Here is a 19,770-nt window from a genome sequence, read left to right on the forward strand (position 1 = left end):
ATATAGCCAATATTCATAACTTCATATACAGTGATGATACATGGATTTACACAGAATAGTCTTATTTAGCAAATCATAATTTTTCCATTAGAACATAAGAATGGCCGTACTGGGTCAGACCCCAAAGGTCCATCCAGCCCAGTATCCTGTCTACCGACAGTGGCCAATGCCAGGTGAACCTAACAGGTAATGATCAAGTGATCTCTCTCCTGCCGTCCATCACCACCCTCTGACAAACAGAGGCTAGGGACACCATTCCTTACCCATCCTGGCTAATAGCCATTAATGGACTTAACCTCCATGAATTTATCCAGTTCTCTTTTAAACCCTGTTATAGTCCTAGCCTTCACAACCTCCTCAGGCAAGGAGTTCCACAAGTTGACTGTGCACTGTGTGAAGAAGAACTTCCTTTTATTTGTTTTAAACCTGCTGCCCATTAATTTCATTCATTAATTAATTGGTAGCCCCTAATACTTATATTATGGGAACAAGTAAATAACTTTTCCTTATTCACTTTCTCCACATCACTCAGGATTTTATATACCTTTATCATATCCCCTCTTAGTCTCCTCTTTTCCAAGCTGAAAAGTCCTAGCCTCTTTAATCTCTCCTCATATGGGACCCGTTCCAAACCCCTAATCATGTTAGTTGCCCTTCTCTGAACCTTTTCTAATGCCAGTATATCTTTTTTGAGATGAGGAGACAAGATTTGTTGCAATTGTCTAACAGTGGCAATATTTACGATACAGAAGGTCATATTTCATACAGCATTACACTATCATTTTCCAAACTCTGGGTCAGAACAACTTGGGAAGTCATGCTGGGTCTCCCCAGTGGGAAGTTTTAGAGTTTACTTATTAACATTTTATAATGTCAATTTTTCATTTTCACAAATAATCAGAAACCTAACACTAACTAAAGACAAAATATCCAGTGGTTGCCATTAAAAAGTCAGCCAACGGTTATTAGAATAGGATAGTTCCTATTCTGCGCAGACGGATCTCCGATACAACTGTGGGAGGTGGTATGGGGACTGTGTCTTGAAGGGAAGCTGGGCCCCTTAAAGGCACAGTTCCCAATACCACATGAGTAACTTTAACTTTTCGTATGTGTTGAGTATTTAATGGCAACCATTGGATCCCTTGTTCTACAAGAACAATCCTGAGGACTTTGCATAGTGCATGTGGGGGATATAGGGAGCTCTGTTTTTGTTAAGAGGATGTTAGATCTAGGTGAGGACCATGATGTTAACATCGCAAAAGCTCTGGTTTGTCAGCCCTAAAATAAGGGCTCGGCTTTGCTATATTTGTAACCACAACCTCCATTCCCTCCCTACCACATCTCTTTTCTGCTGAGTTTATTTTGGTGTGTGGTGCCCCTGACAAATCAAACTGGTTATAGAGAGACTTGCAAAATAATGATAAACCTATCAGAGTGGGGTGGGGAAGGGAAGAGAAATACCATCAGAATGTGGGTTGTCCTGCACTGAGGGAATCTTCCCTTGCACTATGGACTTAGCTGGCTTGGGGAGTCTTCTTACTTCCCACCTCCATGCAACAGATTTCCTTAATTTGACCCAATGATTTGAAATTTTTAGCTACAAATATTGTGAGAGTCATTAAGGGGATAATAAGGTTCTAAGCTGGTAAACAGAGGCTCCTGTCAAGAAAGCATTTGGGAAACCCAGTTATAACCAGATATGTCTCTTCTTAGTAGTGCTTATCTAAATGGAACATGCTCAGTTCTCTTCACCTTTCCTCATAGGACTTCTTTAGAGAACCCTTCATCATATTTGTTCTTCTTAAAAAAAAAAACACCTCTCCAATTTGCCTGTATTTTTTAAAAATTTGATTCCAGAACTGAACACTGGATTGCCCCTGCAGCTTAATCGGCACCAAGGTAGAAAAAAAGTGCTTCCTATGTATGAAATGGATCTTGTCAACAGGACCTATTAAAGCAGGAGTCTCAAACTCAATTTACCTTCGGGCCAGTACCAGTCCACAAATCCTCCCAGCAGGCCAATAATGTCACTCATGCCACCCAGAACCCGCCCCCAAAATTCTGCCCCCCACCTGCCTAAGGCTCTGGGAGGAAGTTTGGGTGTGGGAGGAGGTCTGGGGTAGAGGATTGGGGTGCCGGCTCTGGGAGGGAGAAGGAGGGAGGGGTGCAGCTCTGGGATGAAGTTTGAGGGTGTGAGGGGGTGTGTGGGAAGGGGGAGGGGGTGCAGGCTCTGGGTGGGAGTTTGGGGGCTGGTGGAGTGTGCAGGCTCTGGGAGGGAGTTTGGGAGTGGGAAGGGTGAGTGGGAAAGTGGGGGTGCAGGCTCTGGGGGGGAATGAAGGATATGGCACTTACCTGAGGCTCCAAGGCGAGGCGGGCCGGGGGGCCTCTGCGTGCTGCTACCCCCAGGCACTGCCCCAGCAGCTTTCCATTGGCTGCAGGGGTGCTCGGGGCAGGGAGGGGCCAGCAGACATGTGGAGCACACAGGCAGACGCCACTCAGTTCTGCTGCACTGCCGGGGAGAGACCCACTGCCAAGGGAGAGACCCAGCCCCAAAACTGCTGGAGCCCTGCAGGCCACATTGGGGAGATTCGCGGGATGCAGATGGCCTGCGGGTTGGGAGTTTGAGACCCCTGTTTTAAAGTATCTGTCTTTTATTCAAATGTTGAAAGTTTAAGTCATGCATAGTATGACATTATTGACATGAACTGTGACCATATAGTTGACCTCCTCTGCACAAGACCTGGTGCAACCATAGGACCCTGGTTGCAACAAAGATGTTGCAACCAGGGTCCTATGGTTGCACCAGGTCTTGTACAGAGGAGGTCAAATGGGGTGCCTATGGAAAGATTGTACTTTGCTGGTTATGATTATGCTGTCTGTATGTATGTATCATTTTTGTATTTGAAGTTATGAATATTGGCTATGTACTTGTATCTCAATGTGTTTGATTCTAAGTAGCCTCGGTGAAGCATTTGGTCAGCTTCTTGAGAAAGGACTATTCTCAATAAGTGCCCAATCAAGAAACACTTAACCGACAATGGATTTTGGGAGATGCCAATCCACATCTGAGCTTTCCTGGGAATGTTCAAACTAACTTGTAAACAATGGCATCAGGCCTGCAAAAAGCTGAATCATTCATAGACAGTGACTTGCCCAGGTGGCTCCATCTCCATCTTGTTGCTGTGACTTTGCACAGAAGAAGAAAGGGTTTCCACCCACAAGACAGAGAATATAAAACGCCCTGGAAAGCTCTCCATTTTGTCTTCCGCTGGCTCAAGAGATGGCCTCTTCACCTCAAAGAAATGCCTGAAAGAAACTGGAACAAAGGACAGTAACTACGGGGGTGTGAGTGATTGCTGGACCTAGACTAGGAAGGAGTCCAGTCTGTGAAAGAAGCTGATTGGAACATCTCTGGGGGTGAGATTTCATCTGTAATCAGTTTCTTAATGTATTAGGTTTAGACTTGCATGTTTTGCTTTATTTTGCTTGGTAACTTACTTTGTTCTGTCTGTTATTACTTGGAACCACTTAAATCCTACTTTTTATACTTAATAAAATCACTTTTTGCTTATTAATTGACCCAGAGTAAGTAAGTAATACCTGGGGAAGTAAACAGCTGTGCATCTCTCTCTCAGTGTTATAGAGGGCGGACAATTTATGAGTTTACCCTGTATAAGCTTTATGCAGAATAAAATGGATTTATTTGGGGTTTGGATCCCATTGGGAACTGGGTATCTGGGTGCTAGAGACAGGAGCACTTTCTAAGCTGTTTTCAGTTAAGTCTGCAGTTTGGGGGTGTGGGTCAGACCCTGGGTCTGTGTTGCAGCAGATTAATATACCTGGCTCAACAGGACAGGGTTCTGAAGTCCCAAACTGGCAGAGAAAACTGGCTCAGAGGTAGTCTCAGCACCTCAGGTGACAGTCCCAAGAGGGTCTCTGTGACTGAACCCGTCACACATAGTATTTGCCTATTGAGGATTTACATTATCCCTTATTCACTAGTCGTTCCTGGATTATTTGTTTCCTATTTAACATCGCTGTATACTGCTAAATGGTAGGCTTTAATTAAAAATAGTTTTAGAAAATGACTTTGTTTAGATAGCACTGATATTTAATTTATACAATGTATGCAAGAGCCAGAAGGCCACTGCAGATGGTGTGAACCTTGAAATTTCTTTTTTCTGAACTTTTGTTGAAGCCAAGTTAAATATCTTCTTCAAAAGGCAAGCTTTCTGCTTGAGTTAGAAAAGGGATGGTTCTGTTAGGAATAAAAATCCTTGCAGAAGAATCTCTAAATAACACTGTAAATAAATAGGCATTTGAAAGAAGAAGAAGAAAAACCAGAGACACTAGAGTTGACATCCAAAAGCAGTAAAGAAATTCCCTTTATACAATCTTAACTCCCTTCCTTCTCCTGATACCATGAGAGTGTGATTTTAAGTTCTTTGATATCGTAATATTTTTGTATTGAAAGAGGATGTTTACAGGAGTGCATTAGTGTGCTGCTGTGGTAGAATATTATGGGATAGCAGTGGACTAGTGCTTGGAGAATGGCATTATGCTGAGTGTGAATGCTGTCTTAACTCACCCAGTACTTTTAGTGGGGTTTGGATGGGCTTAGTGCATACTTACTTTGTAGTGTTTTTGTTGTTGTGAAGAAATACAGTCTAAAAATTAAGCAACCTTAATTCTAAATGTAAGAGTTAGGTATGGGTACTACAATAACCTGGCTATAGCAACTAAATTTTCAACTCATGCACATATTAATCATTGGAATTGCACCACTGAATTGAACAGCATTACCTTTCATCTGTGTAAGTGTGGAGCAAGTAGGAAGGAAGCCTCTTCATTTCAGGTGCTCACATTAATTTAAAATTAATGTGAAAAGATTTTATCTTTAAAACATGTCCTGTTACATAAAAACAAAATGGACATTCTGATAGCAATATAAATTAATAAAACACAGAATATCCAAGGACACTACAATCTCTAAAGCCTTACTGTAACTCTCATTATTAAGGCAGGTGGCCAAATGAATGAGCTATGGACAGAGTATATGCCCTATCCTGGATTTCATGAGGTTTGTCAGTCTGGGTAGCATCCAGTGTTTGACCTGAAGTGGGACATAGAATAGGTGGCTGGGAAGGAATTTCCCTATCTCTGGTGAAGTTAATACCTCTGTGGATAATGTAAAATTATGTCTTCTAGGAGGACTTACTTCTGAAGTATAACTGCCTTTGGTGCACAGACTGTGTGCCTATGTGAGAGCTAATCTATACTTTATGAAAACATTTCTTTATTGAAATGTGTAAGTACAAAGTCCTGCTACATCTGATTTTATAAATATAGGCCCCAATCCTGTGAGGTGAGGAACAATTCCTGAGAGGTACTGGGTGCCCTTAACTCCTTTTGAAGTCACTATGGGTATCTACCCCAGGATAAATAGAACTTCTGATTTATGTTCATTACTATCAACTTCCCCTTTCTTCCATTTGTTATCTATTATTATTTATAGCTGCCTTCACTTCCCCTCTAACCCAGGTCAGTTTTTTAACCAGTTCAGCCTTCTTCCTCAGTTGTGGGTTTGTGGCTTTTCAGGAATCTACTAAGGTGTTCTTAAGTGATTCCCAATTATCATTCATATTCTCTGATTAAATTCTTCCTCTCAGCTTATTTGTTTCATAATTGTTTTCAGTTTTGTGAAATTGGCCTTATTAAAACCCCAAGTATATATATTACTAGTCTGGAATTTATTCTGCCTGCATATTATATATATATGTGGATTAGGTTGATGACTGTTGTTTATTTTAAGTAATGATGAAACAGAAACATAATTAAATTACTTGCACTCTCTAATAAAGAAAACCTTAGGTGTAGGCTTCTACTTTTGGGATAATGAAAGCGAAATAACGTTTTAAACCTTGCAGTCAATAATTTTGTCTCTTTTTAAACACAAAGTTATTTTGGATCAAATGATCACTTGTACCCAAGGGTTTTCTGAAGTAAGTGATCTGTGAATGGGCAGGATCCCTAAACTGCTCTCTCAATGCAGCACGCTCACATTATGTTAGCATCCACACCCACTTTCCGGGGTGTTGTTTTTATTTCTAATTTAAAGGACTAGTGCTTCAATCTGAATTTTCTCCTGAGCTGGGCTTGTTCCCCAGGTTTCTTCCTGTTGGGCATCTTTATCCCTGTCCCCTAATTCCCTCCTCAGAGAGTGAGACTACATCCTTCTATTTCTAGGCTGGAGGTGACAAGAGTCACTTGATCTGGTCAGTGAGCAGATATAGCTGCCCTATCTTTTTGTAGGTTCCTAGCACCTGACATCTGAATGAATCCATGAAAGAGCCCTGTATCTCTGTCCTACCGAGTCCTAGAACCTGACACTCTGTCATGGGTCCATAATGCAGGGTTCACTGTATTCAAAATATTTCCAAGTTTTATTTACTTGTTAATAAATGGTCAGATAAACCCTGGCTTGAAGAGCTTCTAATCTCAATGAGACAGCCACAGAGAAGATAGGATGCACTAGAAAAGTGAGAGGGAAAAACTAAAACTATGTTTTACTTTTAAAGATATTACTGTTACTGACTCACTTCTTGAGGCATGTTATTTTCTGTCCTCAATGACAAGTCAAAATTTGTTATCTTAAAGACATATCTCAGTCTCAGGGACAAATTATGACACTGCCTGAGGATGGTATAATTATCAGAACAGCCAGCATACTCCAGCTCCAGGACAGTCTTCTTGTCTGGCTGCCCCAGAGCCATAGACAATGGAAGCCCTGGGGTTCCCTGCTCTGAGGCAAACTGTATGGGGGCCTGTCCCAGAGCTGTGACCCCTGGAAAGCCTAGGCTGATGAGGAACCGTAAGCCTGAGTTCCCTGAGCTTCTGGGTTCATGGTTCCTCCCCAGCTTGTCAGGCAGGCTGCTGTGGAGCTAACTAAGAAGGTTTAGAAGCATTCCTGTGTTCTGTTAGACCTTCATTGACATCAAACTGGCTCCGTGAAACAAAAAAAAATGGATTTTTTCCAATCAATGTTACTCTCACTGACTGCAACTGGAATCATGCATATGCCACAGCTCTGAAATTCATGCCCTTTGGTTTATAGTCACAACAAAGTGACTCAGTAAACCTGGAGACTTGAACCAGTTTTGGAGGAAACAGCTGTTCTCAATTGTACTCATCACAGACACGTATGTGTGCATTACAAGTGATTTTCATGGAAATAGCTCTGGAGGTTTTCTCCAATACTTGGACTTTAGCCCTGAGAACCCTATGTATGTATTTAACATACACAATACATTGCACTTTCTCTCTCTCTCTCTCTCTCTCTCATTCGGAGTATGTATCATTTCATGGGAGATTACCGAATGAAAAAACCTGCTCCCAGGGAAGCAAATCCAGCTGTAGCAGTTTACTCCCTTGTTTCTTAAAAAACAAACAAAACAAAAAACCACAGGAGGTTATAGCATAGAAAAAGATCCTGAAACTTGAGTGTATAGCATTACTTCCCGATGAATTAATATGCCACTATTAGAATTTACAATATTGTCATGCCTAGGATTGGGCCCTTTGTGCCAGATGCTGTATAAACACTTACAATGACTTCGTCCTGAAGAGCTAAAATTCTAATTTCAGACAAGACACAACTGCCTGCATTTTTAAAAATGACCAGTGATTTTGGGCACACAACTCAAGACCCCTTAAAGAGGCCTGATAATCAGAACATAAGGGCTCAACCCTGTTTAAGGTGTTTCAGTTTAGCCTTCATTGGTTGGCTGATTTCTGGCAGGCATCATGGTAGAAGTGGGCCTTGTGCAGGGATCTGAAGGATAGTGGTTTTGTGGACTAGCTCAGGGAGGTTATTTGATGCATGGGGGGACAGTGCGGAGCTAAGTTCGGAAACAGCTGTGGGAGAAGTGGACAAACAAGCAAGCCAGGCTGGCATCATTGAGGAGGACAAAAGAGTGATGGAAAGAAAGACCAAAGCAGATAGGTAGGGAGGAGCAGATTTATGAAGGGCCTTGAAGGTGAGGACCGGAACCTTGAGCTTGGGAGAGTGGAAAAAGAGGAGGCAGTAGAGATATTCGAAGAGACGAGTGACAGGCAAGGAAGAAAGGAGAGCTCAAAAAGAGTATGTGCCCAGGAAAGCATTGTCCCCCCTGTAGTTCACTGCTGTATGGGGGGGATTACGCAGGCTGCATCATCCCTTATGGTGGTGCAGCTTACTTCTCCCTGTGCCACTGTGGATGACCAAGGTTATGACTCTACTTCCTCCCTTGTCCCTTTGAGACAATATGCTTTCTCCCAAAGGCACAAGGGAAAGCAGTCTCTAAGCTTCCCAAACCTGAGGACTGTGACTGTCAAAGTCTCTTGCCTGGTGAAAGCAGTGGGGAATTGGTTGGAGATCTTTGCATGCTCCACACAACCCTTTCCCTCTTTTCTAGGGCCAATCACTATTTAGCCCAAGGTTTGTTACACTACAAAAATAATGGCAAAGGTGAAGTTCTGAATTAACTTATTACCTTGCAATGGTACTTGGAATGCTTGCTGTTTACTATGCATGTTTCCCAGGCTGCCTGTTTCTTTTCATGGAAAATTTTAAAATGTTGTGGGTTTGGTATGAATTGGAACAGAACCAAATAAATTTCAAACTATCGAATTCCTCCATGAAACAGCTACACCTGTAACCTGATATAACCCTGTCCTCGGGAGCCAAAAAATCTTACCGTGTTATAGGTGAAACCGCATTATATCAAACTTGCTTTGATCCACCAGAGTGCGCAGCCCCATCCCCCCTCCCCCCTAGCACTGCTTTACCGCATTATATCCAAATTCGTATTATATCGTGTCGTGTTATATCGGGGTAGAGGTGTACCTTTCTGTGCCCAGCTCTGAGTGGGAGCCCTAAGTTACCCTGTGGTAACGCTTCTTCAGCATAACAAAGTTATTAGTATTTGTACTAAACCTCTGACACTAGGTGAAATAAAATGTATTTGTCATATATCAGCATAACTGCATAACTTGGGATCATATGGAACAATGGTACCACTCTCAAGCTGGGAACCTTTCACAAAAAAGCATCACACAGGATGAATAAATGTAAAATTATACTTTTATTCAAATATTTTTGTTATTAAATATAGAAATAATAAGGGTATTTTTTTCATTTCAGTAAAATCAAAGTCTTAAATAATATTGTAGTGCAACTATTTGCATATTCACCTGAGATAAAGTACTTGTATGCTACTTATTATATAATAAATATATCTGGCACCTTTTAAATTCTCTAATACAGAGATGAAACATTAAAAAAATCAGTGGATCAAAATTCAGACATAATACATGTACAATATATAGTCACACTTCCTGTTAGACAGCTGACAATGTTTAGTTGCCTTATCCTTCTAACAATTTCAGGATTTAAATAGTTAGCATCTATCAGTCATCAAGGCCCCAGTTCAGGAAAGCATTTCAACATATGCTCATCTTTAAGCATGTACTTAAATCCCATAGACTTGAGTGAGACTTCAGTATCTGCTAACTTTAAGGACATTCTTCATTGCTTTCCTGAGATGCTTTTCTGATTCAGTGCCCTCTTTCCAGCCCAATTAAATAAATGATCAGTCATAACCGTATTAATTTTAGCTATCAAGATAGTACCAGAAGGTCTGTTAAACACAGTATTGGGTCTACATTGTATGTTTATATGCAGTTCACAGGGAATATCAGGTAAACGTTGCACAGCTCTGCATTATCCAGTTAATAAACATATAAAAGATAAACAGGAATTCTATACATATTCATTTCTTACGCAGCAGTAGGAATTATAAATACTTTCTTGATTTCAAAATAGATTTCATTATAAATAATGATTGAAAAATAGTTAAATATTAATAAATAGATTTATATAAAAACGGAATAACAAAAGGTATAACTAAGCCTTTCAACATCTACATTTCCTTTTCTGATTTTGGCTCCTTTTTCTCTTTACGTGAGTAGTTGAATGGTCCAGTAGTAGTTTTTGTAAGGTGGGGAAAAGTTCATTAACAGCTTTGCGTTGGATTTTCTTATCATTCATCTGGTTCAAAGGACAAAAAAAATAGTCATTTCAAAAGGTACTGTACATTTATTAGCATGCGCTATAGTCTAGGCCAGCAGTTCTCAAACTGTGGGTTGGGACTGCAAAGTGGGTCACTACCCCATTTTAATGGGTTCACCAGGGCTGGCATTAGACTTGCTGGGGTCTGGGGCTGAAGCCAAAGCCCGAGCCCCACCGCCTGGGGCTGAAGCTGAAGCCCTCAGTCTTCGGCTTTAGCCCTGCGTGGTGGGGCTCAGGTTACAGGTCTCCCCACCCTGGGTCTGAAGCACTTGGGCTGTGGCCTCCGCCTGGGGCAGCAGGGCTCGGACTTTGGCTTTGCCCCCGCCCCTGCCGTCTGGGGTGGCAGGGCTCAGGCTTCAGCTGGAGTTGTGTAATAATTTTTGTTGTCAGGAGGGGGTTTTGAGAACCCCAGGTCTAAGTTGTTGTATGGGGCATTACATGATAGGGCAAAGTAACACATTGATGAAGAATAGCAATAACCCATCAATCCATCAACCAGTTCAGATAAGGAAGAGCAATCTTCTAATGAATTTTGTTGTCCAATTTCCAAGCTGCTTTATGATATGGTACAAGTCAACAGCATTCTATGCAACTGCGCTACTGTGTGGCTCAACATGATATATTATTATACCGTTTGAGTTACTGTGGTATTGGAGGACAAATTATTAAAGCAGAGCCATATGCTGATGGCTGTAATTGAAATCAAGGGAGTTAAACCACTATTAACAGTAGAATCTGATACAGGATGTCACTTTTGGAGGCTGTTTTTAATCCGACTATGAACTGATTACTACTTCCTCCACCCAGTTTAGGAGACAAATGGCTGTTAACTATGTAATAATCTGACGTAAGGTTAAGGTTGTCTGTTACTCTCATTGACTCTATTTTCATTCATTAATGTTTAGATTAAAATGTTTCAGATGTTAAAATGCATCAGTTGGGCTACTTTGTGAGCACACATACATAATTTTTAAAAAAACACAAATAAAAAACTTTAACTAAAAAATTGCCTTGCAGGATATGACTAGATTGTCTTCCCCACAGCGAAAACACTTAAAAACATAAGAAGAACATAAGAACAGCCATATTGGGTCAGACCAAAGGTCCATTAAGCCCAGTATCTGTCTTCCGACAGTGGCCAATGGCAGGTGCCCCAAAGGGAATGAACAGACAGGTAATCATCAAGTGATCCATCCCCTGTCACCCAATCCCAGCTTCTGGTAAACAGAGGCTAGGGATACCATTTCTGCCCATCATCCTGGCTAATAGCCATTGATGGACCTTTCTTCCATGAATCTATCTAGCTCCCTTTTGAACCCCGTTATAGTATTGGCCTTTACAACACCCTCGGGCAAGGAGTTCCAGAGGTTGACAGTGCATTGCATGAAAAAATACTTTCTTGTGTTTGTTTTAAACCTGCTACCTATTAATTTCATTTGATGGCCCCTTGTTCTTGTATTATGAGAAGGAGTAAATAACACTTCCGTATTTACTTTCTCTATACCACTCATGATTTTATACACCTCTATAATATTGCCCCTTAGTAGCCTCTTTTCCAAGATGAAAAGTCCCAGTTTTATTAATCTCTCCTCATATGGAAGTCATTCTATACCCCTAATCATTTCTGTTGCCCTTTTCTGAACCTTTTCCAATTCCAATATATCTTTTTTGAGATGGGGTGACCACATCTGCACACAGTATTCAAGGTGTGGGCATACCATGGATTTATATAGAGGCAATATGATATTCTCTGTCTTATTATCTATCCCTTTCTTGATGATTCCCAACATTCTGTTCCCTTTTTTTGACTGCCGATGCACATTGAGTGGATGATTTCAGAGAACTATCCACTTAGACAAAAGCCTAAAAGAGTAAAGGGCCCTTAGACTTTGTCCTGAAAATCAAGAAGCTGAGGCTCTGTTGCCACAAAAGGGGAATGATTTTACCTTCATAAAACAAAAGGAAAAAAAGAAATATCCTTACCGAAAGTTTTGCCAACTCCATTAGGTCTTTTACTTTTTTGAAGCTTTCAGTTAGGCTGTCGTTCAACGTATACAGGGCATTGTGTATGTTCTTGACGTGCGATTTACTTGTAGCCGGGCCAATATTATCAAACATTTTCAAGTACATGGAAACGATCTGGCTGAGTATGATTTTTTTTTCAGTTGCCTGTTAGAAATACAGCACATAAAAGCATTTAATGAACTTCCATCAACAGGGAAATGTAGAAAATCAAAATGAAGGCCCCCTGCTGTGATCAAAGAGTATTCTGGACAGGGGAATGCAAAGGTGGCCTAAAGCGTTGATTCTGGGTTGGCTGGGCCTAAAGCTGAGCACCTGGCATAAACTAAAGTATCCTGAGGGCTGTTGTAACTTGTGCCAGCTGCCAGCAATCCCAAGGAGCCATTACAGCAGCCTAGTGATCAATGGTACATAGGAGCTCCCTTGCTACACCCCTTTTTTCCCAACCATGTCCCCTACGCTAGCAGAGAGGCAGCAGAATGTCATAGGAGCCACCTTGCACAATTAGCACAATGCAAAGCAGCTGCACCTGTGCTCAAAATCTGGTTCTAAGGATGTAAGCTTACCTCTGTCCAACTTTTCAGTCTTTCTGTGAAAATAGATCCGCCCTCAGCTACATCTGACTGACTTGAATTCTGCAATGGAACACAGAAATGACTTAGGAGACACCAAGATTTACTGAAAAACAAACAGGACCCTCCATTGAAATGGATGGGAGTAATAGTGAAATACATACGAGAATTATTTTTGCTTTAAGGATTTTCAGCTGTTATAAGTCCTTCATCTTGGAGGAATTATACAACTACATTCACTAAACTGTTACTACGTGCTCTTTGTGGATGCTGACATTAACAACTAAAAAATAAATACTAATAGACACAGCAAATTGTTCTTTGAATTGTCTGATCTAGTTATATCTTCTTTTCTGAGGGATTTAAGACCAGCAGTGCAAAATCAGTGGGTCTAACCCTTCATTCATTCCTTTCACAGTACTTAGGAAAATCTCCCGTTGACTTTAGTGAAGGAATGGGAATTCATTTACCTTAGTGAAAATTTTGTGTCAGTAAAGACACCAGTGCAAAGGGCCCATTCACTGTGATTCTCACATGCGGAGACAACCCGTGCCTGCCGATAGCAGGGGAGCAAAGTGAGGGCAGCTGGCTTCAGCAGTGTTAATGAGCACGCTCAGTCTGTGTGAGCATGCTCAGTATACGCCAAGCAGCATATCTGGGGGGGAGGCACGTGATCCCTGCATACATCCCTCCCCCCACGTATCATCTCTGCTCACATGATTCCCATGTTAAGTGGCTTAAGTAGTGCACATGGGCCTTCCCTGTTTGGGTGAATTGCAAAGAGCCCAGTTCTAGTAGAGGGGAACTGTCATTTCAGAGAGTCAGAACTCCTGTAATATCAGAGGTATGTAAAAACTGGGGGGAAGTCCGATATCCCACTCTCAGACTGAGGGATGCAAAGATATTGTGGACTAGAGAGTATTTCACATAGCTGGAAAACAGGTGTTCTGTATGTTGTATCTCAATGATTGCAGGGTTAGAAAATACAGAGCTTTAAAAATATTTTTCATGGGGAAATTTAGTTATTTTTACTAGTCCTGATAAAACATAATCCTAACAATACAATGTGAATCATTCATTTTTTGTTTGTTCAATAATGTAATTACAGCGACTTCAATGGGATAATTTGCATACTTAAGTGCTTTGCTGGCTTAGGGCTTATGGGTCAATTTTGAGAAGTGCTGAGCACCTGCAGTGGGCTTGAACTCTTGACTTCAGTGAAAACAGTAAGTGCTCAGCACCTCCCAGGATCTGGCCCTACATAGTCACATATATTGGAATAGGAATCTAACATATAATCACAATAACTGTATTACCTAAAACCAATATTGCATTTGATCTTCAAGCACTTGACAAAGATTAAACAAACCTTACAACATTCCTTTATAGTTATTACTGTAACTACTGTACTCATTCTACTGACAGATAAACACCCAAAATCAGTGGCTGAGCTGGAAATGGAAGCCAGTGATCCTAGCCCCCAGTTCTTTGCTCTGGCTGCAAGAGCGTTCTGCATCTTTCATTCGTTTAAGGAAATGAATTTAAAATGTAAAAAAACAATTAATGATCACCCCATCCAACAGCTCTTACTCCCATTAGTAATCCCAGCTGAAGTCAACAGGTTATCTGACTGACTCCTAAGCGATCATACATTAATTAACATAACGTTGACATAATCTCTATGAAATGTGCTAATGTTGCAGATTAGAATTCTTGCAATCATCATAATCTCAGTTTATGAAAGCAGGATTAATGTAGCAATGTTTCAAACATACTAAAGAATAAGCACTAGGGGCCACCTTTGAGCAATGTAACAAGAAAAAAGCACCAGATGCATTTGCTAAAGCAAAGGATCGCCTTTCATCTCTATCATTTTCATTTGTTCCTGTTTACATTATTAACTACTACTTAATCCCCTATCTCTGGCAAATGTAATTTTATCACCGTAAAACTAATGATGATCCAAGAGGTTGCATCCTAACTGTTACAAGATTTTCTCATTATGCATTGTTCCATGTAATTGATTGCTAAGGGAACTGGGAGAATGTTCCCCACCATGAAGCATAAACAGTTATATCAATTTTCCCCAGATAGATTCAAAATACTACATTACTTTAATTAGTTCAGTTGGAAGGACCTTAGTTTTGGTGACAAAGGTGAATAGCACAAAGACATTGTCTAGCATCAAACTATATTCAAATAAACAATTAACTGCAAAAGCAAATCTACACATGTTGTAACAGGACTATATTACATTGATTGTCATAAACCAAACTCTAGCCAACTTTCAGTAATATTTAAGTCCAAATGATGTCTAAAGCATAAGCAGTAAGAGAGGAAGAAGAATGAATTATTAGATGGTTATACTTACAAAGTCAGCTTTGAGTTTTTCTATATCTTCTTCTATTTTAGGAAGAATTGATTGACAAAAGAAACATCCAAAACAAGAGCTGATAGATAGAAGGATGAAGAGATAAATCTGAGGCGTCATTGCTGTGGAGACACTGAAGTAAAAATGCTGAAGTGGTTTCTGAATGTGGCTGTCAGGCCTAAAGCAATGAGCTATCCTTCTAACAGTCAGGTCTGGTATTAGAAGAAAGCCGAGTAGTGAACTTCATCTGTCTTGGTGGTGGTATTTATACCTGGGTGTTGAATATTTTTATCTCATCATCAGAATTACACATTATTCACAAGTTTTAGAAGATGAGATGGTGTTAGATAGGATGTGATGCTCATTGGTTTTATTAATAGGTATGGTTTGTGGGACTTTAGCGTTCAAAGTTTCCTTTAAATGACTAGGTCTCCCGTGTGACAGAATATGATGCTCGGTTACGTGTCCATCCCTGCCACCGTTGAGGGATCCCTCGAAAGCATTTTCAACCTGGCACTGGAAATTTTCCAGATGGCTCATCAGCCCCATTTAAAGGTAAAATGTACGTGGTACGCTGAAAAGTTTCAATGGTTTGTTTGTGGTTGGGAACAAGCAGGAAAGGAAATTCTGGTACAAGTTGGGGAAGTGGAGTCTTACGAAGCGTATATGCTGTGGCTCAGACATAAGATTCTTGCAAACCATCAGAAAGCAAAGAAATCATATCATGTGGTTAAGGGTCAGTTTGACAGTCAAGTCACTTGTCGTGTGCTTTTAAAGTAACCACTTTGATTAACATTGGACTCTTCAGAGATGATCGCTTGACTGTGGTATTTTATGCAACTTAAATAGCCCTTTCTTTAAAGACAGAAATGTTTGCATAATATTTTCTTTTTTCCAGTCTAGCCTCAGTGACAGTAGAAAATGAAATCCTGATACCAATGTGAGGACATATTTTATTAAGTCTTTGGCTCTGCAGGTTCTTTCTTTGTGCAGAGCAGGGCCTGCAAGGTTATGCTACAGCACAACTGCAAGTGGAGACTGTGCTTGGGTGTAAGTGAGGGTTAAGCTTGGATCATATTCCTTCACACTGAGCTGTACTTAAATCTCACCCCCTGTATGACTTTTTGCTTGCACAAAACTAGTACAGCACAAAAGTCCCTGGGCATGGGTGGAAAATGGGCATGTTTAAGGAGACATGGACCTAATCACAATCCTCCTCAGAGGTGCTGAGCTATGCACTTCCGGCCTTACTCCTGCTTAGAATGGGGTGCACAGTGGGGAAATCTGCTCGATTTTGATTTGCTGGGCTCACACTCATTTTCCATGGCCATTTGTGGGAATGAAGCTTTCTTCGGACAGATGTTCATGTGTAAAGGGATCAGGCTATTTGCAAAATCCGTTTTGTGAAGAAACTGAAACAGTGTCAGGTAGAAGTAGGGTAGCATTCACCTTTGTGAAGGAGCAGGGTAGGCAGTAGAGAGAATGGAGGGATCCTGCTGGAGGGGGATAAAGGAAAAAGAAGAGAGACCGAATCAAAAGAAGACCCAGCTCATCACATGTATGGGCTTGCTTCACAGAGGTTACAGAGGAGGAGATCATTGCAGCCTCCATAAAATTCAGCCTGAGGTGTTGAGGAGGATTGGATTGGCACCCTGGCACTCTGAGCTGCCCTGCAGGATCATTGCTGGAATGAGTTACAGCCCTTGATTAAGTAAAACCATTCCCAGAGAGAAGTTATCAGTGGTTCACAGTCAAGCTGGAAGAGCCTATTGAGTGGGGTCCCACAGGGATACGTCCTGGTGCTGTTCTGTTCAATATCTTAATCAATGATGTAGATAATGGCCGAGAGAGTACACTTATAAAGTTGGCGGATGAAACCAAGTTGGGAGGGGTTGCAAGTGCTTTGGAGGATAGCATTAAAATTCAAAATGATCTGGAGAGATGGTCTGAAGTAAATAGGATGAAATTCAATAAGGACAAATGCAAAGTACTCCATTTAGGAAGGACCAATGAGATGCACGCATACAAAAAGGAAAATGACTGCCTAGGTAGAAGTTTTGCAGAAAGGGATGCATACATGTATGAACCACAAGCTAAATATGAGCCAACAGTGTAACATTGTTGCAAAAAAAGCAAACATTATTCTGGGATGTATTATCGTGAGTATTGTAAGTAAGACACGATAAGTAATTCTTCCGCTTTACTCCGCGCTGATTAGGTCTCAACTGGAGTATTGTTCTGGGTGCCACATTTCAGGAAAGATGTGGACAAATTGGAGAAAGTCCAGAGAAGAGCAACAAAAGTGATTAAAGGTCTAGAAAACATGACCTGAGGGAAGATTGAAAAAATTGGGTTTGTTTAGTCTGGAGAAATGATGACTAAGAGGGGACACGATAACAGTTTTCAAGTACATAAAAAGGTTGTTACAAGGAGGAGGGAGAAAAATTGTTCTTGTTAACCTCTAAGGACAGGACAAGAAGCAATGAGCTTAAATTGCAGCAAGGGCAGTTTAGGTTGGACATTAGGAAACACTTCCTGTCAGGATAGTTAAGCACTGGAATAAATTGGATAGGGAGGTTGTGGAATCTCCATCATTGGAGATTTTTAAGAGCAGGTTAGACAAACACCTGTTAGGGATGATCTAAATAATATTGTCTATAGGTATGGTCTAGATAATACTTAGTCCTGGCATGAGTGCAGGGGACTGGACAAGATGACCTCTCGAGGTCCCTTCCAATGCTATGATTCTAAGATTAGTGATCTGAAAAATATGCCTTACAAATAGAGATTCAGGAAGCTCAGCCTCTTTAGCATATAACAGAGAAGTTGAGACAACTTGATCATGTTCTATAATTATGTACCCAGGGAGAAGATATGTTAGTATATGACTCTTTGATCCAGCAGACAAAGGCATAAGAAGTTCCAGTGGCTGGAAGATGAAGTCAGCAAAGTCACTGCTTTTTTCACACAGACTATTTAACCTCAGCAGCAGTGCTAGTGTGACCCAGCCTGCTAAGGTAAAGAACCATACCTCCAATGTCCACAGCAGCCTGCAGATGTTCAAGTGAATGCAAATTGATTTTCTACTACAGAACATTTGTTCTGCAAAAAGTATAAAATATAAACCAAGGATGACAACTCAATTTGAAAAATGGAGCTACTCCAACTCACCCTTAAGCAAGTAGATCTTGCTTAGGAACAAAGACACAATTGAATACAACTGTGGTGTCATCATATGTGGCAAAAAGACATTTGAGAGTCAAGGAGATGGAAACAGTTGTGCCGTGATGACTGGCACTAGTGCTAAGCTGTCTTCTGAGTAGCCAGCCTGCCAAGTGCCAATGTCTGCGTATTGAGGTAGAAGTCTCAGGCTCACTTAGATTCTCTCCCCCTCTCTTTGGCCTTCCAATTATCAATTCAGTTATTAAATGTTCTCCAGAAAAAAAGGCAACATGTGTTTCCCAGGTAAACAAGACAATTGCTGTGGGTGTTGTGAATGGAGCACATATTATTTATGGTCAGAGTCCTTTTATGTTATCCATCTCCTGTGAGTAAATAGCACCAGGCTACTATCAGTATTAGCATCTTTCTTTCTTTGATAAGAAAATCCTTAATGTGGGCCATCCCCAGATCAGTGCTCTTCTCTAGATGCACTGACCTCATCTGCGTCATCCTGAGGTTGGACAACTGCATCACATTCTCTTAACTCAACTGGGGCCTGCAGTCCCCGGCACCTGTTTTTCCGAAACAAAGTGATCAGAACAGACTACTCTTGGCTAGTACTAGCAGATCTGCTGCACAGAAATATCATCGTGTCAAATTGTTAGGAGTATCCAAGTTGAGTTGATACCATGGGGCCTAAATGTGTCTTTGTGCTGGATCCCTTTCTCTCTTCACTTCCACTCCCATTGTGCTGATGAGCAGGAAAAGCAATTACAAATACAACAACAAGAGGGAGAGATCTTCTAACATTTTCTCCAGTCCTGGACATGGAGGCTGTTATGAATATTCAATCACTCCCTTTCCAGCTAGGACTATTCATGTATTCATGCTGCAATTTCTGTGTGTCAGGTGCCAAAGGGGATAGATGACAAAAAACTGAAAGTCAAAAAATTGAAAGAACAAAATGCCCTTATTCTACGTGGAATTCTGTTGTGTATATGAAATAGCACCACACCGTGGTTGCACCTCAGAGCCCAGACCAGAGCCCTGACATGGAGGACTATGTCTTTCCCAACTAAAGTTGTAGATTTACCACAATTATTTGTGGATCAAAGAACGGAAATTTGGGATCAGTAATTCAATAAATGCACTTGGTTAATTTATGAAATATTGCTGCAAATTAGATGAGACTTGGTGTTTACCAACAGTGCAACACAGGGGAGGCTGTGTCCCAGAACACCAGGACAGAGCCCTAACATTGACACAGTTAAATGAGATGGCCTGAGTTGCATCCTCGTCTTTTGCAGCATTTTATGTGACCTTTTACAGCTGAGACTAGATGTGCATATACCAGCTGCAATTATTTGGTTTGAATATTACAAGAGAACATTAACTCTAAATCTGTCCTTCCCAATGATATCATAATAACCTAATATTTCTAGCCATGTTGTCTCAGGCAAGCTCTGGCTCAGGTGACTTGGAATGGCATAAAACAATCTAAAACTTCCCAAATCCTGCTGGCCTAGCTCTTCCTA

General features: G+C 41.0%; 1 protein-coding gene across 1 annotated transcript; it reads right to left on the bottom strand.

Moving 5' to 3' along the window:
* Nucleotides 1–9,952: 9,952 nt before the first annotated feature.
* IFNG (interferon gamma) lies at nucleotides 9,953–15,193 on the bottom strand. The gene is made up of 4 exons (XM_054016373.1): nucleotides 15,074–15,193; nucleotides 12,697–12,765; nucleotides 12,092–12,277; nucleotides 9,953–10,087 (listed from the first exon to the last, which is right to left on the bottom strand). Exons 1-4 carry the CDS (start codon nucleotides 15,191–15,193, stop codon nucleotides 9,953–9,955), a joined length of 510 nt encoding a protein of 169 aa, XP_053872348.1.
* Nucleotides 15,194–19,770: the final 4,577 nt, after the last annotated feature.

Source organism: Malaclemys terrapin, chromosome 1, assembly GCF_027887155.1.
Source record: "Malaclemys terrapin pileata isolate rMalTer1 chromosome 1, rMalTer1.hap1, whole genome shotgun sequence".
Classification (NCBI taxonomy): Eukaryota; Metazoa; Chordata; order Testudines; family Emydidae; genus Malaclemys; species Malaclemys terrapin.